General features: G+C 41.2%; 1 protein-coding gene across 1 annotated transcript in view; it reads left to right on the top strand.

The window, feature by feature from the left end:
* si:ch211-214j8.12 (uncharacterized protein LOC100000539 homolog) overlaps positions 1 to 25,470 on the top strand; it is a 31,050-nt gene extending 5,580 nt beyond the window's left edge. Inside the window, exons 2-7 of the mRNA XM_034170000.1 lie at positions 4,739 to 5,009; positions 5,669 to 5,835; positions 16,565 to 16,826; positions 16,899 to 17,790; positions 18,236 to 18,639; positions 24,596 to 25,470. Of these exons, the coding sequence (XP_034025891.1) occupies positions 4,781 to 5,009; positions 5,669 to 5,835; positions 16,565 to 16,826; positions 16,899 to 17,790; positions 18,236 to 18,639; positions 24,596 to 24,597 (1,956 nt within the window). The 5' untranslated portion in view covers positions 4,739 to 4,780 and the 3' untranslated portion in view covers positions 24,598 to 25,470. The remainder of the gene's footprint in view (positions 1 to 4,738; positions 5,010 to 5,668; positions 5,836 to 16,564; positions 16,827 to 16,898; positions 17,791 to 18,235; positions 18,640 to 24,595) is intronic.

Raw genomic sequence — 25,470 nt, 5'->3', positions numbered from 1 at the left:
GTGAAACCACCTTTTCCAGAATTTTAGAGCAGAATGATAGATTTGATATCGGCCTATAATTTTTCAATACACCAGGATCAATATTAGATTTCTTGAGTAGTGGTTTAACCACGGCAGATTTAAAACAATTTGGAACAGATCCAGAGTTTAAAGAAAGGTTAACAATTTCCAGCACAGTCGGCCCAAGAATGGGCCAAAGATCCTTAAACAATTTTGTTGGTATAGGATCAAATAAACAGGTTGTGCTTCTAGTAGACATCACGAGTTTTGTCAGCACACCTTGTGAGATACTGTTAAATTCCGTGAATCTAGGTAGCACCTTAGTAGTAGTCGTTCGTACTAGGTACACCTTTTCAGTTGCTTATTAGCCAATGACATGGGAGCAACTCAGTGTGTTTATCTAGATGTGGTGAAGTTCAAACCAAGCATCAGAAGGGGGAAGAAAGGGGATTTAAGTGACTTTGAACGTGTCATGGTTGTTGGTGCCAGACAGGCTGGTTTGAGTGTTTCTCCCTCACTCACTCACTCATAGGCGGTGACACTGTCATGGCATTGGCAGGCTGGCACTTGGGACAGGTGAAATAATCTATGGGTGGGCTTTGGGTCACTGATGATCATCTCCACAGGAGATGATGTACTGGGCCTGCAGCTGCCCATCACAAAATTGGAATATAATATATAAGATATACCTTACTGAATTTTCATGTAGCTGCTTAACTTCCAGTTCTGTGCTTGGTGGTTTCATTACCCCGGCAGACTGGTTTAGGTTAAGTTTTGATATGACACGTTTATTCGTGCTTTGTAATCTTCATATATGTTCCATTTACTGTTTGTATATTATATACGTATTCCTAGCTATTCTTACTTTCTATTCATAGTTCCACCTTAGAATTGGAATATAATATATAAGATATACCTTACTGAATTTTCATGAAAAGTAGAGGAATAGTGTGGAATACGTACTTTAAAGCAAGATTACATGCAAAAAATGAGCCTGGATTCAATCAGAACTTTGGCTAGTTGCCTTGAGTACAGAAAACAACAGCATAACGATCTGAACAATGGACGAACACTTTTTACAGCTCAACATAATCTGTAGCCAATAAAGCATGATAAAAGAGGAAATACTTGTAATTTGTATACTGCATCATGTAATTCGTATGCAGGTGCTTTATTGTAACAGTCGTTAATCAGTGTTTTATTAGTTTCAACTGTGTAATGTGAAACTGTTGAAAGGACAATAAACCATAAACACTGTTTGAAAAAAATATGTAAAGCATACATATTTATGTTGTTAGATCAGTGTTCTTCATGAACAAATTGGACTCTGTGTGTTGGTGCATGTTCACACTTTGAACACTTTAACTCTGGTGACCTTATTTGGGGGATGCCATGATAGATAGAGTAAAATGATCAAAAATTGTGAAAGTAGCAGATCTACATGTTCAAGCCACCTCACTTTACAACATGTGAGTTGCAACTTGTAGATCATTTGCAATTATATGTGGCATCCTTTTGATGAAAGTATAAAGTAGTGGTTAAGTGGTTACTAATAAAAGCAACTCATCAGTTAAACAGGATGTGAATATGGTATTGTTTTCCAATACTTTACATTACTAGATTTGTAACGCACCACACTATGCAGCATTTGCTATGAGCTAAGTACATTACATGTTTGATTTGAATGTTAATGGAGATGTAAATCTCTTAGAAGGTGAAACCGGAAAAGGGGTAGGGGGGTGTTTTCATTTATATGAAAACCTAATCGTTTATATGAATGACTGACTGTTTATCCACACCATGCTGGCACCAAACACACTTTATCATCGCCACCACCACCAATTTCCTCCTGTATGACCTTCATGGCAGCGGAAGCCGCTGCCTCACTTGTTGTCATGCGACTGCGCAGTGAAGACGGGCACCGATCTGTAGGAGGCGGTGGGGGGGGGTCTTCAGTCTGCAACCTCAGGCCTCTGTAGCCTATCAGGGCCACAATTGATTCATGTATTATTATTATTATTATTATTATTATTTATTTTTTTGACATGTGTCTGAAGGCTGGAGTTGAGCTCTGCGGGACATGCATGTCTCTCCCTGGGTCAAGACAGTTACCATGACAAAACAAAAAAACAACAAAAAAAATAAACCATGCAGCCATTGGCCCACCGGGGGAAAAAATCCCAGTACTCTTAATGTCCAATCCACCTTTGGGTCTGAGTATTTGAAAAACTGCTAATTGACTGGGATTTTCATGCATGCCATCTCTAGGATTTACAGAGAATGGTCTGAAAAAGAGAAGATATCCAGTAAGCAGTTGTTGTGTGGATGAACATACCTTGTTGATGTCAGAGGAGAAAGGGCAGACTGATTGAATGGGTGACTGCGTGATGCCATCATGTCATTATGGACCAACATCTCTGAGGAATGTTTCCAACACTTTGTTGAATCTATGCCATGAAGAATTAAAGCAGTTCTGAAGGCAAAAAGGGATCCAACTCGGTGTCGCTGACCCAGCGGCCCCCCCTAAAAATCGGTCTGCCCTGGATTCACTGCGCATGCTTACAAAAGAGGGAATGATTAAATTCTTGTCAGTTTCAGTTCATATATTTTTCTGTGAAACTTTGATGGCCATTTGCAGCGGTCTTGAGCTGCGGTCTCTGGCTGCAATCCTGCATGGGGCTCCAGTCCATTGTTCTTCTTTGGGACTTCAACACACGTGGGCAATAACAGAGACACCTGGAGAGGCGTGATTGGGAGGAACGGCTTCCCATATCTAAACCCGAGTGGTCATTTCATATTGGACTTCTGTGCTAGTCATGGACTGTCCATAACAAATACTATTTTCGAACATAAAGATGCTCATAAGTGTATGCGGTACCAGAGCACCCTAGGCTGAAGGTCAATGATCGATTTTGTGATTGTATCATCTGATCTGAGGCCACATGTTCTGGACACTCGGGTGAAGAGAGGGGCAGAGCTGTCAACTGACTACCATCTGGTGGTGAGTTGGATCAGAGGGTGGAGGAGGACTTTGGACAGACTTGGTAAGCCCAAACGGACAGTGCAGATGAACTGGGAACGTCTGGAGGAGCCCACTGTTCAACAGATCTTCAACTCACACCTCTGGTGAAGCTTTGCTGGCATCACTGTGAGGGTTGGGGGCAGTGAAGCAGAATGGGCAATGTTCAAAGCTTCCATTGCTGAAGCCGCAGCAGGGAGTTGCGGCCTGAAGGTCTTAGGTGCTTCAAGGGGCGGCAACCCTCGAACACCGTGGTGGACACTGTTGGTCAGGGAAGCCGTCCGACTGAAGACGTACGTTATCTCGGAGGACTCCAGAGGCAGTTGTAAGGTCCGAAAGGCAACAGCCTCTACTGTGAGGGAGGCAAAGAAGCGGGTGTGGGAGGAGTTGAGAGCAGCTATGGAGAACGAATTTCGGTCAGCACCGAGGTGCTCCTGGAGGACCATGAGGCACTTCAAGAGAGGAAACGGGGAACCATCCAAGCTGTATACAGTAAGGATGGGACTCTGTTGACCTCAACAGAGGTCATCTGCAGAGCAGATTTATCAGAGCGGCTTTTGTGGAAAAGCTGCACTCCAGAGCCCAGTTTTTCACAGGCTGTGTTCACGTTAATGTGCAGCCTAACTGACTGAGGATTACACCGTCCGCCTGCGCTTACGGTCTGGTATCAGGGGAGTGCTGAGCTCCTGACACCAGGAAAAATCCAAAACTTGTAAAGACATGAAGAAAAAATTACCTAGGAAAACAGGGATACACTAAATTTGACAATCTGTGTGATGGCGCAGCGACATTATGCCATTGCTTAGTGAGAGCCCTGGACTGTTAATGTTTAAAAATGCAAAAGTACTTTTTAATCCGATTACTCCTCCATTAATCGCCAGAATAATCAATAGAATACTTGATTACTAAAATAATCAATAGCTACAGTCGTAGTCATGACCCAAAGAACTAGATCGCAGGTAGAAGCTCACAAAATGAGTTTCCTTAGGAGAATGGCTGGGTTCTCCCTCAGTCATTCGTGTGGAGCTTGGAATAGAGCCTCGGCTCCTTTGCATTGAAAGGAGCCAGCTGAAGTGGTTCGGGCGTCTGGTAAGGATGCCTCCTGGGCACCTCCCTAAGGAGGTGTTCCAGGCATAACCAGCTGGGAGGAGATCCCGGGAGAGACCCATGACTAGGCTGAGAGATTATATCACCACACTGGCCTGGGAATGCCTCGAGAACCCCCAGTCAGAAATTGTCAATGTGGCCTGAGAAAGTGAAGTTTGGGGTGAAGATGATTGAGTGATGAGTGAGTACTTCTCTTGGATTTGTCAGGTGTGTTGCCTTCGACAATAATACAGAAGTCTTTTTTTTTTCTTTTTTTTTTATTGAAATCCACTGGTTTCTGGATAATCAGTAGATCTGACACAAACAGTATCAGGTAGTGTTTCAAATTCAAACATTATGTGTGAATATTGACGTGATCATGCAATATTTTCATGTGGGCTGTACTTAAAGTGTTTTTGGTCTCATAATGAATAAGAGTGGAACACACTTGATTATTGTCATATACAATTTGCATATATTTACCAGCAGTCACAGGGCGTGAGGCGGGGTACACCCAGGACATAATTTTTTAAATTGTCCTTTTGGCCTTTTTTACTCAATGTTTACATTGCAGAAATATATTTTTGATTCTTTCCTGTAGTAGTTCCATCATGCATATCACTGCCTTTACAGACTCAGAACAGCTGCAGGGACACCAGCCGAAGCTGTGCAGTGATGCCGTTGTTCCAAGGTGCAGGCAAACCTGCAGCGGCTACGGGGGCCAAAAAGAGGAGGACCGGGAGCAGTAGGAACACAGATGAAGACGGCTGCCCTCTTTCGTTGACACAGCTGTGTCTGCTGAGTGTGGCTGACAACATGAAGGATGTGTGGGTGAAAGACTACTCTGAAAAGTACTTGGATCATTACACATTCAGGCACATCATGGGGCCGTTCCACTCACTGTGTGAGTAAATACTGTATTTTCCAATGTGTAAGTCACAAGTTCTTTCCCTAATTTGGGAGGAACTGCAACGCCTAGTCCGGTACGACTTGTATACTAAAAAATATGTTAAATAATAATAATTCATAAATATATGTAGTGCTTTCTCAGAAATCAATTCACTACACAAAGAAACTCCAATGATAAAAGGGCACTACAACAGCGCACAAAAATAATTTTAAAAAATCAAGTAGAGTCAAGTTTTATTGCAATGTTTCTAATACTGTGGGTCTGCAATCCATGTTCATCTGCATCAAATAACATCCAATATGATGTCCATGGAATGTTTATTTGTTCACCTTGCTTAGCCTTATGTTCAGTAACGGCACACTCTGTGGTGTGCACATGTGCTACACTGAGGTCCTAAATGTTGTTAAAGTCACCCAAAAGGAAATTGTTAAAAACTGAGTTCCATATACAGGAAACAAGGTGTGGTTTATACACCTGAAAATACGGTATGAAAATATTTTTCTTCTCAGTAAAACTCACTTGAGTAAACTTTAAACACATCCTCTTGCATGTGTGTGCTTTGTTAGCTTCATTTTCTCAACAGATTAAATGATTTTCAGCATTGATGATCATTTATAGTGCATCTTTTTTTTCTTTTACTTTTTTCATTACAGCAGGTGAGCTGGTTGAGGAGTTGACACGTCTACTGTGCTCCCGAAAGCAGTTGTCCAGAGCAGCCCTGCATCTGTTGCTGGTCCCCCAGCTTCGCAGCTTGTCTCTGGGAAGCTGTCCTGGCCTGGTCACCCCACCCATGTGTGCTCTCATTGCTTCAAATTGCCAGGTCAGATGAAAACCAGATTTAAACCACATTCTTGTCTCACTGCCGTTTTTGTACTCAAAAACGAGTTTGTGTCTTGTTGGCTTTGACAGCCATTGAATGAGTGTCCACATGAACACGTGCTTTAATTAGTTAGCATGTTTACATGACCGTAATAATCAGATAACCGTATTATGGTGCCAAAATCATACTTGCATAAAAAATGTGCGCAGAGATAATTTGTGCTCATGAGGAGGCGAGGGAAAAGGTGCTGCGAGACACGACCAGCTCGCCCCTGCCCTCTCGAAGTTGATTTCTACACAGGCGCGGGTTTTTCTACTCTGTCGCTCAAAACGTATAGCACTATGGGAAGGGAACCAAGTCAGCACTCATTCTGCTGTGATTGGTCATCTCTGGAAAGCGAGGTTTGATTGACAACCCTCCTCACTGACACGGAAGTCAGTCGGAGACAGCAGCGTTAACTGATTATCACCTCGTTTCTGCTTAAAACTTCACTCCAGTCATCATCTGTCTCAGCGACAGATCTCTGAAGTTTCTGTACAACAATAATTTCCATATAAATTCAGCATTATTTAATAATAAATTACAGAAAGTCCTAAAAATTACGTGAGATTAATGAAACCCGGCGCGTCTGAGTCTGACACTCGGCACCCAAACGGATCAAAGGGAATAATGTGATTATTTAACTTCAGATGGCAAACTAAGACCTCTTAAATCACGTGCAGACCATTACGTCACCACCTCCCTGAAAAAGACAACGGCGTCTCCTTGTTTTTTTTTTAATAAGCAGTTTACTTAATAATTGTCTCACTAATTCACCCAAAAGAGATTATATTCTTAATGATTTTGTAAAGGAGGAAATACAAAAGATTAGATGTAAATGTTTAACATTTCAAGTCTCACCAAAGATGACAGAACTCCAATTTAAAATTATCGATTTATCCAACGATTTTTAAAACAGATTCCAAATGAATGTCAGTCTCTGTCTCTTTCTCTCTCCCTTTCTGTCTCTGTTTCTCTCTCTCTCTCTGTTTCTTTCTTGCTCTTTGTCTGTAAACGAACGGGGACCTCTAGTAGAGTAGTACATGGGCTTCTGTCTACAAACTGATATCGGCGCACCTGAATCCAAGTGTTGGATGGGTCTGTCCTTTTTGCCCGCTTAGGGAAACTTTTTGCACAGTGCTCAGGGCTGTTTGGGATTTTGGGGAAGTAGTTTCACAGGTTTGGCTTGACATTCACCATGGACTTGTTTATATTTGGTACCAAATATCGAGCACAGCAATATACATCACATTTTTTAATCAACTTGCTCTGTGGACTTCCCAAGCTGGCCATCTGCAAGACTCATAAGAACTGTGTTTTGGGTCAGTTGAGCCCAAGTCTGTGCTGAAGGGACTCTTGGCAGCCCGTATCAGGGTGGACGTCCAGCTCTACGATCTCACTGACAATGTGGACACCTTTAGGGGCACATGGTGTGTGGGTGATGCTCTGTCCTCTGTACACAATGGGAGCTTCGTGCTCCATTTCTGTCTGCAGCATCCATGTTGAAAGATACAAAAAAAAAAAACTTCATTTTTTTGGAAGTGCCGTTAATAGTTGTTAAAAAAGCTGTTTTTAAATTTAAAAAATGCTCTCTGTCTGTCTCTCCCTCTCTCTGTCGCTCTCACTCTGTTGCTCTCTCTATTGCCCTCTCCTGCCCTCTCTGTCTGTCTTTGTCTATACCTCTCTCTCCCTCTTTGTCTGTCTTTCTCTCACCCTCTCTCCGTCTCTGTTGCTGTCTGCCTCTCTCTCTCTCTTAGCGAGGAGGTTCACGGCGTTGATGTCCTTGTACACGAAATATGATGTCATGCTTTTAGGAAACTCCGCTCGTCTTTAATACAACCCCTGGCAATAATTATGGAATCACTGGCCTCGGAGGATGTTCATTCAGTTATTTAATTTTGTAGAAAAAAGCAGATCACAGACATGACACAAAACTAAAGTCATTTCAAATGGCAACTTTCTGGCTTTAAGAAACACTATAAGAAATCAAGAAAAAAAATTGTGGCAGTCAGTAACGGTTACTTTTTTATACCAAGCAGAGGGAAAAAAATATGGACTCACTCAATTCTGAGGAATAAATTATGGAATCACCCTGTAAATTTTCATCCCCAAAACTAACACCTGCATCAAATAAGATCTGCTCGTTAGTCTGCATCTAAAAAGGAGTGATCACACCTTGGAGAGCTGTTGCACCAAGTGGACTGACATGAATCATGGCTCCAACACGAGAGATGTCAATTGAAACAAAGGAGAGGATTATCAAACTCTTAAAAGAGGGTAAATCATCACGCAATGTTGCAAAAGATGTTGGTTGTTCACAGTCAGCTGTGTCTAAACTCTGGACCAAATACAAACAACATGGGAAGGTTGTTAAAGGCAAACATACTGGTAGACCAAGGAAGACATCAAAGCGTCAAGACAGAAAACTTAAAGCAATATGTCTCAAAAATCGAAAATGCACAACAAAACAAATGAGGAACGAATGGGAGGAAACTGGAGTCAACGTCTGTGACCGAACTGTAAGAAACCTCCTAAAGGAAATGGGATTTACATACAGAAAAGCTAAACGAAAGCCATCAGTAACACCTAAACAGAAAAAAACGAGGTTACAATGGGCTAAGGAAAAGCAATCATGGACTGTGGATGACTGGATGAAAGTCATATTCAGTGATCAATCTCGAATCTGCATTGGGCAAGGTGATGATGCTGGAACTTTTGTTTGGTGCCGTTCCAATGAGATTTATAAAGATGACTGCCTGAAGAGAACATGTAAATTTCCACAGTCATTGATGATATAGGGCTGCATGTCAGGTAAAGGCACTGGGGAGATGGCTGTCATTACATCATCAATAAATGCACAAGTTTACATTGATATTTTGGACACTTTTCTTATCCCATCAAATGAAAGGATGTTTGGGGATGATGAAATCAATTTTCAAGATGATAATGCATCTTGCCATAGAGCAAAAACTGTGAAAACATTCCTTGCAAAAAGACACATAGAGTCAATGTCATGGCCTGCAAATAGTCCGGATCTTAATCCAATTGAAAATCTTTGGTGGAAGTTGAAGAACATGGTCCATGACAAGGCTCCAAAGCTGATCTGGCAACAGCAATCAGAGAACGTTGTAACCAGATTGATGAAGAGTACTGTTTGTCACTCATTAAGTCCATGCCTCAGAGACTGCAAGTTGTTATAGAAGCCAGAGGTGGTGCAACAAAATACTAGTGATGTGTTGGAGCGTTCTTTTGTTTTTCATGATTCCATAATTTTTTCCTCAGAACTGAGTGATTCCATATTTTTTTCCCTCTGCTTGGTCTAAAAAAGTAACCGTTACTGACTGCCACAATTTTTTTTCTTTATTTCTTATAGTGTTTCTTAAAGCCAGAAAGTTGCCATTTGAAATGACTTTAGTTTTGTGTCATGTCTGTGATCTGCTTTTTTTCTACAAAATTAAACAACTGAATGAACATCCTCCAAGGCCGGTGATTCCATAATTTTTGCCAGGGGTTGTATATTTGTCTATAAACCACATAGATCACCAACAGATTTACTCTTTGGAACTCTAAAACAACACACAGGGACATTGATGCACAATTGTTCTTTCTGGTAAATTTTTTGACGCACAACGGACTCTCTGAACTTTGTTATCTGATGAAGGATGTTACGAGTTCCGACAACAGTGTATCCTGCTGTACCTCTGGAAATGTGAGTGACAACTGCTTTTACATGTGCACAAATGTAAAAGAACAAAATAAATGAGATTCTAATCCAGTTACATTTTTTCCGCAAATCTGATTGGTTAATCGTGTGAGATTTCAGACCATAAAATATCGCATGGACGGTGAAAAAAATATCAAAACCGTTTTACATTTGATGTGTTCCTCAGCACCCTGCCCACGCGCGTTGCTATGCAGATGTCAATAATGGCACGGTCGGCTGAGAGAGGGAGAAACTGCTGGAGAGACGACACCGAAATGAATTAATTTAAGATACCATACGAAAGTAGTGATGTGGATTCTGCTCACAGAATTTCCATTTTGACATGAAGACACTTGCCACGGTAAGCTTTGACGAGCTGACTGCACCCTTTCTCTGCGTAACATTTTTACCGAACTACATTATTATGCAGATTAAGATGTAGCCTTCAGTGGTGGACACAGATCCGTGCAAATGTTGGAATTGGATTAGAATGGGAATGGGACCCCCTTGTGTCTGATGATTTTTGCATGTTAATGTTGGATTACGGTCGCAAATAGCTGTTTTTTACGGTAAAACTCCGCCAATGCGTCACCAGTAAAACTCAATTTGCGACCGTAAAATCCAGCATTAACATCCGCAAATCATCAGACACAACGGGGTTATTCCCTAGTTAATGGTATACTGTACATGTACCGAAGAAATCAGAGTACTAGGGAGAAATCCAGGTCTGTTAATCCGATTTCTCATAATCAGATAACGGTTGTTATCGGATAAAGCATATCTGATTTTTCTGTTTACGTGAGCACTTAATAATTAGTTAATGGCCAATAATCAGATAGCAACCGGATTTTTATGTGCATGTAAACAGGACCAGTGTGAGCCAAGTCAGTCATCTAAACCCTGTACTCACATTATTGTGGTTAAATGTACTTTGTGTGCGTCTCCTCCCTTGTTTTTGGTTGTGGTTTGTTTTAACAGTTTTGTGTAAACGAATGCAACACACAACTCAGAGGCAGACAGTTGGTTTTATTTCTGTTTTTATGCCCTGACAGTAAGTGTAGAGTGGATCAGTGACTGTACACATTGGAGATGCTAATGCTAATAATAACATGTTTCTGACTTTCCAGTATTGTGCAACACCAAATTACCTATCAACTGCATTGAGACCAAGGTTAAACAAAGCAAAATTACAATGAAAAATGTCTTCTAGAGGCAACTGTACAGTTTTTTGTGAATCACATGGCTGATGTTAACAGTGTTGATCAATGGAATAAAATTAGAGGAAATGGTGCACAGCACCATTAACAGTTCTGGGGTGGTAAAGATGTTTGTGGACCACTGTGGTGCTACAGACCACGAGACCCTATATAAATGTGAATCCATGCTAATTATTTCCACTATAATTCTAAGTGTTGCTGTAGGTCAAGTCTGGAAGCATGTGATGATACACATCATGATACATACAGTGCATCCGGAAAGTATTCACAGCAGTTCACTTTTTCCACATTTTGTTATTTAACAGCCTTATTCCAAAATGTATGAAATTCATTTATTTCCTCAAAATTCTACACACAATACCCCATAATGGCAATGTGTGGGGGGATTTTTGCAAGTTCATTAAAAATAATAATAAAAAAAGTCAGAAATCACATGTACGTAAGTATTCATGTGATTCAAATTCAAATCAAGCTCAGGTACATCCCGTTTCTACTGACTATCCTTGAGATGGTTCTACAGTTTTAGAACAATGTTTTTATTGATTTTCAATAGAAATTTAACAACACGCGTCGATACACACCACACTAATTGCACAGTGGAATGCATCCCGCTGCCTACCCACACAAAAAAAAGAAAAAGGAAAAAAGAAATTTCACACTCAACAGTTACAAATAAATGTAAGCCATCATTGCCTTAGGAATTCCATTAAGGGTGTCCAGACCTCTTCAAATTCTTGTGCATTACCCCTAATTACATAGGTTAGCTTTTCTAATGCAACACACCTCGCCATCTCTCTCCAAGACAGAGCCACCATCCCTCTGGCCTGGAGGAGGCCAAAGTAAATCAAGATCTTACACTTGGAGTTAGAGTAAAAGTTATTAGGATATATCCCCAAAATACAAAGTTTTGCTGAGCATGGAACTTAGACACCTGTGATTTTAATTAGAGTATGGACAACCATTTTCCAAAAAGCTACTAACTTAGAGCATTCCCATACACAATGAATTAAAGAACCTTTCTCAGTCAGACATTTCGCACATGTATCTGAAATGGCAGGGAACCATTTATTCAATTTCTCAGGGGTCATGCATGATATCATTAGTCACTTGTGTTGCAATAATTTCATTCGGGTGTTAATGGTTTGTGATTGAGCTTTTAAACAAGTTGTCGCCCATTCAGCTTCTTCAATATCTTCCTTAATATCTAGACTCCATGTCCTCCTTTTGTCATGACTAGACTCCTTGTCATGCGAAACAAGTGCCGCATATAATATAGATATTTGCCATTTCCCATGATATGTTTTGACACAATATCCTCAAGGAGGGACAGCGGTGGCTCATGTGCAACTGGGTGGTGCTTTGTTGAGATGAAGTGTAAGTATTTAAAAAGATGTTTTATAGAAAGTGAATATTTCGAGCAGAGTTCACTAAATGTTAGCAAAGTGCCCTGAGCATATTTTATTTTATTTTTTTGCACCCCTATGTCGGCCCAAATCCGAAAACCACCATCTGCCCTGCCAGGAGTAAACCGTGCATTACCCCAAATGGGTGACAATTGGGAGATGGAGGGAGTGTCGCCAATATGTCTGTGAGCTTTGAACCGTATATCAATAGAGTTTTTTTTTTTTAAGGAAGGGATTTGTTGTTGTTGCTTTTTTTTAAGGTTTTAAAAGCTGCTGAATATGAATACAGGTTTAATGACAGCTTAGATATTGATGCCTGTTCAATATGAACCCATGCGGGACAAGGTTGTGTGACAAAATGGAACATAGTGCTGCGCAGCTGAGTTGCCCAGTAGTACCACTGTAAACTGCGCATTTGTAATCTGCCCCTATCATATGGCATATACAATAAACTGAGTCTGAGTCTAGATTTTATGTTGTTCCAGGTGAACCTGCAAAATATGCTGTTAATTTCTTTAAAAAATGATTTTGGCAATGGCATTGGAAGTGATTGAAACAGGTATAGAAATTTGGGCAAGATAGACATTTTGAGTATGCTGACCCGGCTGATTGTTGATATTGGCATGGTTATCCAGCTTTCAAGCGAGTCTCGTACCTCTCTCATCAATGGGTCATAGTTTGCTTCAATGATTGTGTTAATTTGGGGAGTAATCTTAATTCCAAGATAGGTAAAGCCCTCCCGCACATTAAAGAAAGGTGTACTTATAACTGGATTAATTCTTTTGTCTTTGTTTAAAAAAAGTATAGAAGATTTTGTATTATTAATACAGTATCCAGAAAACTGACCAAATTTATTAATTAAACATAATACTGTATGGATTCTGTTTGACAAAAATAGGATAACATCATCTGCGTACAATATCTTGTGTTCATAGTCTGATAGTTATACCTGACAAGCTCTAATGGTCACAGCTAAAGACTCAATGGCCAAAATGAATAATAATGGAGAAAGAGGGCAGCCCTGACGGGTGACCTCTCCAACATTAACGGGCTTGATAAGTTATTTGTCATTACTTGAGCTATATAGGGTTAGTATACAGTAATTCTATCCATTTCAAAAACTTTCCCCCAAATCCATATCTTGGTAACAAATTAAACAGATAAGGCCGTTCAGTTCTGTCGAACGCTTCTCTAGCATCTCACGATAACAACGCTGTATCCCTGGCATTATTTTCGGAGTGAATTATGTTGAGAACCCTTCTAATGTTATGAAAGCCATGACGACTCTGTACGAACCCATTCTGATCACTGTGTACCAAAAAAGGAATGTATGGATCTAGCCTTTTAGCAGGAACTTTACTCAGTATTTTTGTGTCAACTCCAAGGAGACTAATAGGCCTATATGAGGAGCAGTTAGTTGGAATTTTCCCTGGTTTTAAGATAAGGATTATAGTTGCAAGTCTTAGGGTTGATGGTAAGGTACTGTTATTGAATGACTTGTTAAACAACTCAAAAGTGGTGTCAATAACTGTTTCTGGAAGGTTTTGTAAAACTCTGTTGGTAGGCCATCAGGCCCCGGAGCTTTGCCTGAGTTAATACTTTTAATGGCCCGCAATAACTCTTCTGTTGTTATGGCTTCATCCAGATCCTCTTTAACCTTCTGTGTGACTGTATTAAACTGAAGATGGTTAAGAAAGGCATCTCTGTAAGCAGATGTAGGGGAGCATTCTGACCTGAAAAAAAAACCCCTCATAGCCGCTGCATTACACAGCGGCAATGAGGGTTTTTTTTTCTTCTCCTTTTCCCTCGTGTTTTGCTTCATATATATGTTTTATGTACCGGGCCAGCCTATGTGTTGTGTGTTATGTGTGTTGTTTGTTATGGGTCGGTGTTGGTTTGCTCAGCCCTGCTGTTGACCAAGGCAGGGATGTACATCTGGAGCTGGTCCCCGGGCGCCTAATGGCGACCTCTGCTCCTACTGGCAAATAGGATGGGTTAAATGCAGTAGCCACATTTCATTGTGCAGGAAAGTTCTTCTGTTCTGTGCATATGACAATAAAATTTCCTTGATCCTTGTGACCATCGTGAGTGAGCGAGCATTGTTTGGATGTGTTGAAGACAACCTTGCGGTCTTGGAATCGTAGGAAATTGATGATTACAGCTCTGCTCTGAACCTGTCTTGGTCTCGCCAAAGCACGGTGCACTCTTTCCAATGTGAACAATCTATCGGCATCAAGCCCCAGCCATATCGGCAGCATGCGCTGGATGTAGACATGGGCTGGTTCTTTTCAGCATTTTCAGGGAGCCCTACCAGCCTTAGGGTCTTCCTCCGGGCACGGTTTTCCAGGTCTTCCATCTTAGACTCCAAGTATGCGATGCATTTAGCAGCTGCAGACTGCTCCGTTTTCACACTCTCAGGGCCATCTTCCGCATCCGCTGTGCAGCCTTCAGCCTCCGTGAGCCACCTAGCATTAGCGGTGATATCTTGTTGGAGATCAGCAAAACTCTTTTTCACAGCATCAACAGAGCTGTTCATCTCGGCTGTGCATCTCTCCACATTGTCAAGTTTTGTCCCAAAGCCATCAAGAGTATTTATCTTTGTGTTAATCACGGTGATAGTCATTCGGAGTGACTGCAGCTCAGTTAGCACCGTGCCTAAGTCGACCCGCAAGCCATCCTCATTTTTAGCATCGTCTGCTGCCGCTGTCATCATAGCTGTAATTTTGGGTCTCTGGGAACCACGGGATCTGGAGCTGCTTTCACAGTCTTTAAGCGCTGTTTGTTTAGACATATTGTAGAGCTAATTAGAAGCACTAATAACTAGGACTTCATAAACTTTTAGCGGAGTTGCGAGGAGCATCCACTCTAAGCTGCCATCTTGTTCCGTGGCTCCATGGCGCCCCGAGATGGTTCTACAGTTTAATTTGAATCCACCTGAGGTAAACTCAGTTGATTGGACATGATTTGGAAAGACACACACCTGTCTACATATAAGGTCCCACAGTTGACAGTGCATGTCAGAACACAAACCAAGCATGAAGTCAAAGGAATTGTCTGTAGGCCTTGAAGATAGGATTGTCTTGAGACACAAATCTGGAGAAGGGTACAGAAACATTTCTGCTGCTTTGAAGGTCCAAATGAGCACAGTGGCATCCATCATCCGTAAAGGTACTCTTCCTAGAGCTGGCCGCCTGTCTAAACTGAGCGATTGGTGGAGAAGGACCTTAGTCAGGGAAGTGACCAAGAACCCAATGGTCACTCTGATAAAGCTCCAGCATTTCTCTGTGGAGAGCCCAGACCTGAAACCAACTGAACATCTCTGGAGAGATGAAAATGGCTGTGCACCAACACTCCCCATCCAGCCTGATGGAGCTTGAGAGGTGCTGCGGCAAAACTGACTTAAGATAGGTGCGCCAAGCTTGTGGCATCATATTCAAGAAGACTTGAGGCTGTAATTTCTGCCAAAGGTGCATCAACAAAGTATTCAGCAAAGGGTGTGAATACTTAATGTACTCGTGATATCTTAGTTTTATTTTTAATAAATTTGCAAAAAATTAAAATAAACTTCTTCATGTTGTCATTATGGGGTGTTGTGAGTAGAATTTTGAGGGGAGAAAATTAATTTGCTCCATTTTGGAATAAGGCTGTTACATCACAAAATGTGAAGTGCTGAAAGTAATCTGTGGTGAATGCTTTACAATTTATGATTCTACTTCAAGAATTTATTTCTTCTTGCAATAGTTGACTTTTCAGGGTATCACAATACTCATTTAAAAAAATAATAAAAACATTTCGGTACAGGCTTCACTATGCAATTATCACAAGTCAGTGTGTCTCATTACACCCCATCCACTTCACTGCGGAACTGAGTTGAGTCCTGAATGGCAACCACTCTTGGAGAAACTGGTCCATCTGCACCTTTCAAAAGTAGCATCTATGTTTTTCAGCCATGTGAAACACTGTTGCCCACTTCACCTTTTCCACCTGCAGGAGTCCTCAACTCTGCATGTACGTGATGGATCATGCACAGAGAAACGCACTTTTTGTGGGAGAACCAGGTGCTTATAACCCAATCATGTTATAATATTTAGTTTCGCTTTAGAATGCCACAAAATACTGAGAAAAATGCAGAACAATCAACTGAAATCCAGAATAATTGCTGTTGTCATTGAAATATAATTGTACTGAGATGCATCAGAACTTTACCTTAAAAAATTAATAAATAGAGGTTATAGATTCCTGTTGTGGCATCAAAGTTTTAAAAGTGAGACATTTTAATACCAATTAAGGCCCATTTTTAGATTAACAAATTTAAGGATCTGTGGGAACCCTGAAGAAATCAGTGCTGTGTTTTCCTGTTGTCTCAGGGTCTGTTCAGTCTGGACCTGTCTAGTTCCCAGTTGTCCTTCAAGGTCCTGTCTGACACCCTTTGCCGTCTGCCTGCGCTTCGCTCACTCTCCCTGGCTGGTACCAACTGTGACAGGCAGGTAATCAGGACCATTGCCCAAAACTGCACGTTGCTACACCATCTGGATGTGTCTCACTGCCACTTCCTTTCCTGTGCTGCGTTACTCCCTCTTGGAGGTGGGGCTTTCTGTTCTTCCTCAGGAAGTCCTTCTAGTTCCAAAGGTAATTGCACTTCTATGTCTCAGTCTTCTGTTTCCCATTCTTGCCCAATGAGCTCTGCCTTCTTTTCTGCAGCCACATCTCCTTGCCCCCTCAGAAGTCTCCTGGCTTTGGATATTGGGTTTGAAGAAGAAGAAGGAGACTCCGTGGCAGTTGCTGCTTACCTTCTTCTTTCTTTGCCCCACCTGCAGAGAGTTTCATTGGCAGGCCTTTTGCAAGCCTGTAACCTCATTCAACAGAGAGCGTTTGATCAGACAGACGTTTTTGCTGACAGAGAAGGACTGCCTTGTCTTGAAGAAGTGTGGCTGGAGCGGACCATGAGGGAAGCCACAGATACCTTCAGGGGTAAGATGGAAGGAACAGAGGAAGACACAAACACATTGTGTGAGGTGAAAGAGAGTGACAGTGATGATAATACAAGAACACATGAAGGGAAAAGGTGGAGTCAGAATCCAGAAAGAAGAGGACAAACACAAGAAAGTCTGGGAAGAAGAGTAGTGATGCAATCAGACGACAAAAACCTGATCCTACGTCTACAAGAAGTCAAAAATTTAACTGATGCTTATCTGGACAATTTAGGTCAATTGTGCCCACATATCACATCCATCTCTCTGGACCTCAGTGATGCTAAGGATACTGTAAGAAGGAATCCAGGTCCTCTGTTATTCACAGGCCTCCAGACCTGGTCAGACCAACTTCGCAGTCTTTCAGTACTCTACCCAGGCCCACTAGTGGATCTACTCCCTGGTTTGCAAGTTGCAGGCTCCTCTTTGGTCTCTCTCACCCTGGAAGGAATAAGAACCAGCCCTCACACTCCTCTATTAGAGGTCATCCAAGCGTGTTCCAACCTCAGGGAGCTTGTGATCTCTGCTGAGCCTCCAACTACACCACAGGAAGAAGCAGCAGATAATCAGCAAGATGATCAAGTTCTTCCATGCCTGCCAAACCTCTGCACTTTAACACTCAAGTAAGCCAGCATTCTTGTTCTAAAAGTATGATGCAAAAAGATAGTTAAGTCCTGGTGGGTTTCCACATCAGGTGTAATTTATAAACTAAGTGCACTACAGGTTCATATGATGGAGTGCATGTTCAGCACTTGTGTGGTGTTTCTTGCAGTGAACATGAGTAATATATCTTTCTCAAAACTCAGCATCTTGTGCTTGTGTCCAGGTAATTAATTTGTTCTACTGATATGTGTCTGTTGAACAATATTGGCTGCTACTGAGTTATGAATTTAACTTTGCAGTTACAATGTTGGATATTTATTAGCTCCATACTGGCAACAGGTCCTGCAGAAATGATTGTGCCATGTCCTTCTAACTCCATTGTTGACAAAATTGAAAATATGTTGACTCTGATGAATTGGAGGAGGAAAAAAAAGATATGACTTTTCTCTTTTCATTTGTCTCAAGTTTCTCCTATGAGCACAACCAAATGAAGCCTGTCATGTCCTGGATGTCCCTGAAGAGGGTGATCAGGTGTCTTCTGACCGGGTCTTGTTTACTGAAGAGGCTGACCCTGGTCTCACTACCAAGCCCTTTAAACTCAGTTTTACAGGATGTACTGCACAAATGTCACTTGGATTCCTGTCTAAATTCAAGCCCTGGGGAAAATTCCAGATTCTTGCGTCCAGTACCCCTTGGACGACTGCGACACCTTGACCTTTCGCGGACAGATGTGACCATAACCACGGTGGGGGTAATAACACAGCGATGTAAGAGGCTTGAGTTTTTGGATTTGAGATACTGCTGGAGAATCAAACAGCGAGAGTGGATGAAGTGTGTGGAGTTCAGTTGTACAAAAATTGTCTGGCAGTAACACCACTGATCTGTATATAACACTGGATAGCTCATTGGGCAATATTCCTGAAGCAAATCGGCTGCCATATTACCACTCCATGTACCGCTCCTGAACGGTCTTTTATACCGATCTTTAACCAGGCGCACACAATCATATTCTTTGTGATTTTGCCAAAAAATGCCTTCATGTGCAGCTATAAACTGCACAAGTCACCAGTTCAAAGGCTGTGGATGAATATTTCACTTGTGAGTTTGATTGAAATGAAAAGTAATGAACAATAATTTGAAGAGTTATATTCATTATTCCAGCATATAGGCATAGATAATAATAAGTGGCTTGTGTGTAGCCACATATTTTTTGTGTTGGATGAACTATTTTAATATATTTATTAGGTCTCCTTGTGTATAGTTTTGGAGTTTTTGGTGTTGTTACGAGCTTTATTACTAATATTAGGCTGAGGCTCATAGACCTGTGTGTAATAAATATTGTTACTGCAAGGGAAAACCAGCTCTCCTGTAGCTAGTTAAGTGGTGTTTTATTCTTTCAGTGCAACTATTTTAAAAATCCACTATTGCTGTATTATCCATCATGACTTTTGTTATCCAGCCACTTTTGTTCTTGTTCACAATATGGTGTGTATATATACACATACATACATACATACAAGCCCAATTCCAATGAAGCTGGGATGTTGTGTGAAATGTAAATCAAAACAGAATACAATGAATTGCAAATCCTCTTAAACCTATATTCAAGTGAATACACCACAAAGAAGATATTTAATGTTCAAACTGGTAAACTTTATTGTTTTTTGTGCAAATATTTGCAAATATTTGCTGATTTTGAAATGGATGCCTACAACACATTTCGAAAAAGCTGGGACAGTGGTATGTTTACCACTGTGTTACATCACCTTTCCTTCTAACAACACTCAATAAGTGTTTAGGAACTGAGGGCACTAATTGTGAGTGTCATGATTGGGTATAAAAGAAGCATCCCCAAAAGTGTCAGCCTTTCACAAGCAAAGATGGGGCAAGGATCACCACTTGGTGAACAACTGCGTGAAAAAATCAACTCAATCAACTTTTTTTTTATATAGCGCCAAATCACAACAAACAGTTGCCCCAAGGCGCTTTATATTGTAAGGCAAGGCCATACAATAATTATGAAAAAACCCCAACGGTCAAAACGACCCCCTGTGAGCAAGCACTTGGCAACAGTGGGAAGGAAAAACTCCCTCTTAACAGGAAGAAACCTCCAGCAGAACCAGGCTCAGGGAGGGGCAGTCTTCTGCTGAGACTGGTTGGGGCTGAGGGAAAGAACCAGGAAAAAGACATGCTGTGGAGGGGGGCAGAGATCGATCACTAATGATTAAATGCGGAGTGATGCATACAGAGCAAAAAGAGAAAGAAACAGTGCATCATGGGAACCCCCCCACAGTCTACATCTAAAGCAGCATAACCAAGGGATAGTCCAGGGTCACCCGATCCAGCCCTAACTATAAGCCTTAGCGAAAAGGAAAGTTTTAAGCCTAATCTTAAAAGTAGAGAGGGTATCTGTCTCCCTGATCTGAATTGGGAGCTGGTTCCACAGGAGAGGAGCCTGAAAGCTGAAGGCTCTGCCTCCCATTCTACCAACATTGAATGCCTGTGACCTTCAATCCTTCAGGCGGCACTGCATTAAAAACCAACATCATTGTGTAAAGGCTCTTACCACGTGAGCTCAGGAACACTTCAGAAAACTATTGCCAGTTAACACAGTTCGTCACTACATCTACAAGTGCAAGTTAAAACTCTGCCATGCAAAGTGAAAGCCATACAGCAACAACATCCAGAAACGCCACCGCCTTCTCTGGGCCCGAGCTCATTTGAAATGGACAGATGCAAAGTGGAAAAGTGTGCTGTGGTCTGAGTCCTCATTTCAAATTGTTTTTGGAAATCATGGACATCATGTCCTCTGGACAAAAGAGGAAAAAGACCATCCAGATTGTTACTAGAGCAAGTTCAAAAGCCAGCATCTGTGGTGGTATGGGGATGTGTTGGTGTCCATGGCATGGACAGCTTACACATCTGTGATGTCACCATCAATGCTGAAAGGTACATCCAGGTTTTGGAGCAACACATGCTGCCATCCAAGCAATGTCTTTTTTAGGGATGTCCCTGCTTATTTCAGCAAGACAAGGCCAAGCCACATTCTGCACGTGTTACAACAGTGTGGCTTCATAGTAAAAGAGTGCGGGTACTAGACTGGCCTGCCTACAGTCCAGACCTGTCACCCATTCAAAATGTGTAGCGCATTATGAAATGCAAAATATGATAACAAAGACCCCAGAGTCGTACATCATGCAAGAATGGGAAAGAATTCCACCTACAAAGCTTCAACAATTAGTGTCCTCAGTTCCCAAATGCTTATTGAGTGTTGTTAGAAGGAAAGGTGATGTAACACAGTGGTAAACATACCACTGTCCCAACTTTTTTGAAACGTGTTGCAGGCATCCATTTCAAAATGAGCAAATATTTGCACAAAAACAATAAAGTTTATCAGTTTGAACATTAAATTTCTTGTCTTTTTGGTGTATTCAATTGAATATAGGTTAAAGAGGATTTGAAAATCGTATTCTGTTTTTATTTACATTTTACACAACGTTCGAACTTCATTGGAATTGGGATTTTTTTGTGTGTGTGTGTGTGTATATATATATATAAAATCATTAAGCTTGCTGACGATTACACACAACTTTCTATAAACTTTGATTAAAGAACCATATTTTTTAGAATTGAGTATCTGTCCCAGTGAGTTATGAGTAACAGAATAGAAGGGGAGAATGTGTCAAAGGACTAAAAGAAAGAAATGAAATAAATCAAATGGCTAATCATGGCAGACATAGATTAGGAGAGATGAAGGTTACATTACAATTTTTCTCAATTGCGCAGACACATTTCTCGAAAGCTGCTGTCCTTTTCTCTAAACTGAACACAAAACCCAATTTTCAAGCTACTTTCACAAAACACCAGACTCTTCTTGCAAAGCCAAATTTTCACCTCAGAACAGTTCAGTCTGTGCTCAAAACTGAACTATATTGTCAAATTGTGCCCTGAGTCGATCAAAATTAAAAACACTACTGAGCAGTCACTAAACACAGAAAAATAGAAAATGCAAAGCTCAGCACATGAAACTGTAGAAATAAATGGTTATTGTTCACTGTAGGCTAAATGCATGTTGCAAAGCACAAAATTTGTGCATTTCGCACTTGTACATAGTAAAAAAATAAGAAAAATAACAGAAATCCTGTGCATTTACACGTAGTACGTGTACAGTACAAAAACAAACAGATCATGTAAATTTAGCACTTGTATACAGTAAGCCTACGTAAAAATAAAGTACAAAAATATACATGCAATACTAGGCCAAAAAACAGTGAGACTAACCCTCCATTACAATACTACAGTACATTGGCACAGTGATGTACTGAAACATGTATTTACTTACAGTACGAGGTCTATTAGATAATAAACCGACCCTTTTATTTTTTTAACTATATGGATTTGAATGACGTGCGATTACACCAATCATGCTTGAACCCTCGTGCGCATGCGTGAGTTTTTTCACGCGTCGGTGACGTAATTTCCCTGTGGGCAGGCCTTGAGTGAGATGTGGTCCCACTCTCTCAGCTGAATGCCTTTGTTTCACACGCTGCTCGAGACGGAGCGCGTTGCTTTATCAAAATTTTTTCTGGACCTGTGAGGAATATCCGAGTGGACACTATTCGAGAAATTAAGCTGGTTTTCGGTGAAAAGTTTAACGGCTGAGAGATTATGGGGTGTTTCTGTTGGTGTAAGGACTTCCCATGGAGCGGGATGTCGCGCAGCGCTTCCAGGGGCCGTCGTCGGCCTGTTTCGACCTGAAAACATCCTAATTTAAGGCTTAATTCACCCAGGATGTCGTGAGAGAACAGAGAAGATTCAGAAGAGGCCGGCATTGAGGACTTATGCGAACATTCCACTGTTTAAGGACATTTTTTTAATGAAGATGTGCGCGCAAATTCGCCGAGTCGTTTCCGTGACGACTCGGCAATCTGTGTGCGCCGCGACAGGAAAAACACCTCCGTGTTGAAAACCATTTGTAAAATTCAGGTGGCTTTGATGGCTTTCAACAAGTGAGTAACTGAGAAATTGTTTAACAGCTTGGGCATGTTCCAACTTGCCCGTTAAGGTTTCCAACGATGGTGTTTTTCCTGTCGCGACCCCCCGCGGTCGGGTCCGGCCCGACGTGCGACTCTGCCCGCACGTTCTTTCATTACAAAATGTCCGTTAACAATGGAATGTCCGAATAAACTCCTCATGCCGACTTCTGAAAGTTCTCTGTTCTCTGACGACTTACTGGGTCCACAGAGCCTGAAATGTGGAAGTTTTCAACTTGAAACGGCGAGACGCTGCCGCCTCGAAGCGCAGATCGCCGTCAGGCGCCGTGGGCCGTCCTTACGGCGACACTACCAGACCAAAATCTCTCATCAGCCGTTAACATTTTTACCGAAAACCAGCTGAATTTATTGAATGTTGTCCACTCAGTTGTGCCTTACAGTTTTGAAAAAATTTTGATCAAACAAAGCAGCAGTCTCTGAGCCATTCCTAAACAATGAAAAAAATCGACGAGAGGGTGGGCGACTCCTCACTCAAAGACTGCCCACAGGCGAATGACGTAACCGACAGGCGTGAAAAAACTCACATGCCCACGAGGGTTCAAGCATGTCTGATGTAATCACACGTGATTCAAATCCATATGGTTTTTGAAAAAAATAAGGTCGGATACTTTTCTAATAGACCTCGTATACTGTGGTACAATATATAGTATAGTCATACAGTAATTCCTGTCAACATTTACATACTATAATGTCAGAAAAGGTAATGACCTGTTCTCTAAATCTTTGGATTCTGGTGGACACAGTGAATCTGCTGATGTTTGGTTGGACCCTTTGTCCGGCCTCCCTCATGCTCATGGACAAGAACATGGTCGATCACAGTAGCTCTGATTTAATCAGATATGACTGTTCTTTGTCTTTGCTGACCACTTTGACCACCTCTCACACGAACTACTTCTCCTCAGATTTCTATCCATTGCAGTGCCTCACAAACCAGTGCTTTCTGAACTGGTTTATATCTGTTCCCTCACATCATTGGACACAAGTGTGATCTATTTTGAGTTGTGTTCAACCGGTGACACCAGTGCTTTAGGGCAAGCCACACTCATGGGGGCACTTAGACAAATTTCATATCCAGCTCAAAAGTGATCGTCTGCTCACTATTTTTGTGCTGACAGCACGAGTGGCCACACATTTTCTGTGTCCAGTGAGTGGTGTTGGATGTTTGTGTGTGTCACCTGGAATTTGGCCAACATCTGCTGCGAGAGGGTTCGATTGGGCTCTCACAGAGCACTCTCTCTCTTTCAGCCGCTGGTGTGCATGAATAGTTGTAGCGACACGTGTACGAGGCATTGGAGGCAGCTCTGATTTTTCACAAATGCCATGCAATTCCTCCTTTGTGTGCTAGTCGACTTCATTCATGTTATGTTATGTCTTAACTGTGTTTGACTTTTTCCACCTGTGCTCACCATTATACAACACAGGTGCATCACAATGAAAATTTGTTGGCAAGTTGTGGCTGAACACGTGAAAAGTGGTTGTGGTTTTGCCAAAAGAGTGACTGATTCAATCAGTGGGTTCAAGCATCTGAGCATTTGGTTCAGACAATAGGGTTCAGTGTTTTAGCAATTGAGGAAAAAACTAACTGGAGAACAAAATGAAGGAAATGAGAGAATCAGCTCGGTTATTACTTGAAATTGTTGACATTCTAAAAAGCCATCTATGTGCAGTCCACATAACTTGCGAGTGGTAAGATGGCGCCCGTTTGCTTCAGCGGTTTATACTGAGTGTATAGGCCAATGAGCTGTCCAGTGTTACACACAGGTCAGTGAGTGACACAGACTACACACCAGAAATGCACTGTTAAAAAAGTAAAAAATGAGTACAGAAATATAAATGAATGAATTTATATTTTCTTCAGTTTACTGTTGGTTATTTAAATTCTATTTGAATGTACATGGGTATTTTAATACCAAAATTTTGTTGAGTTTCCCAGGATGCAGAGCTTGCTTTACGTGACCTGACTGCTTCACTACAGTAAATTTTACTTCATATTACTATCCTACCATTACAGATTGTTGTTACAGACATATTTTAAACTCGTCTTACTTTAAACATCCTTAATTCCTGGATTTTTACAAGTTGTGTATTGTAATCCTCAAAAATTACTTAAAAAAATCAACTGTTATGCTTCTAGTCCACATATTAATGAATGAACCTGTGCAATTAAACATAAGAATTTATTTATTAATGGTTTTAAATCTTGCATTTTGTTATTGGTTTAATTGCATCTGCAAACTGATGGAGGAAGATGGAGGTTACACCGTCACCCCGTGAAATAATTAATGCAAAATATATTGGATTAAGCCAGTAAATAAAATTAATGAATGAATATTGCAACCTCTGTTTTGCTGGTAGAACACTGGTGCTTTCGGTGGTGATAATTAAAAGAATTGTTCTGTACTATCCTGATGACGTCACACCTATTCGACGATGAAGCCCAATGTCACTGGGCTCCAATGTTGCCAGACGCACAACTTAAAAAAAGTGATTGTGTGTGTGTTATTATTGATGGTCAAATTTAATCAAAGTTAATGCCTTTATTGTAAATGTGATTCGTAATATTAATGCAAAAAGCCATTTGTGGTGATTTAAAAAAAATTGCAAGGCTGCATAAATAATGTGGCACAATAAATATTTTTTCTTGCT

The sequence above is a fragment of the Thalassophryne amazonica genome, chromosome 5 (genome assembly GCF_902500255.1).
Source record: "Thalassophryne amazonica chromosome 5, fThaAma1.1, whole genome shotgun sequence".
Lineage (NCBI taxonomy): Eukaryota > Metazoa > Chordata > Actinopteri > Batrachoidiformes > Batrachoididae > Thalassophryne > Thalassophryne amazonica.
This window is presented reverse-complemented; position numbering and strand designations above follow the sequence as displayed.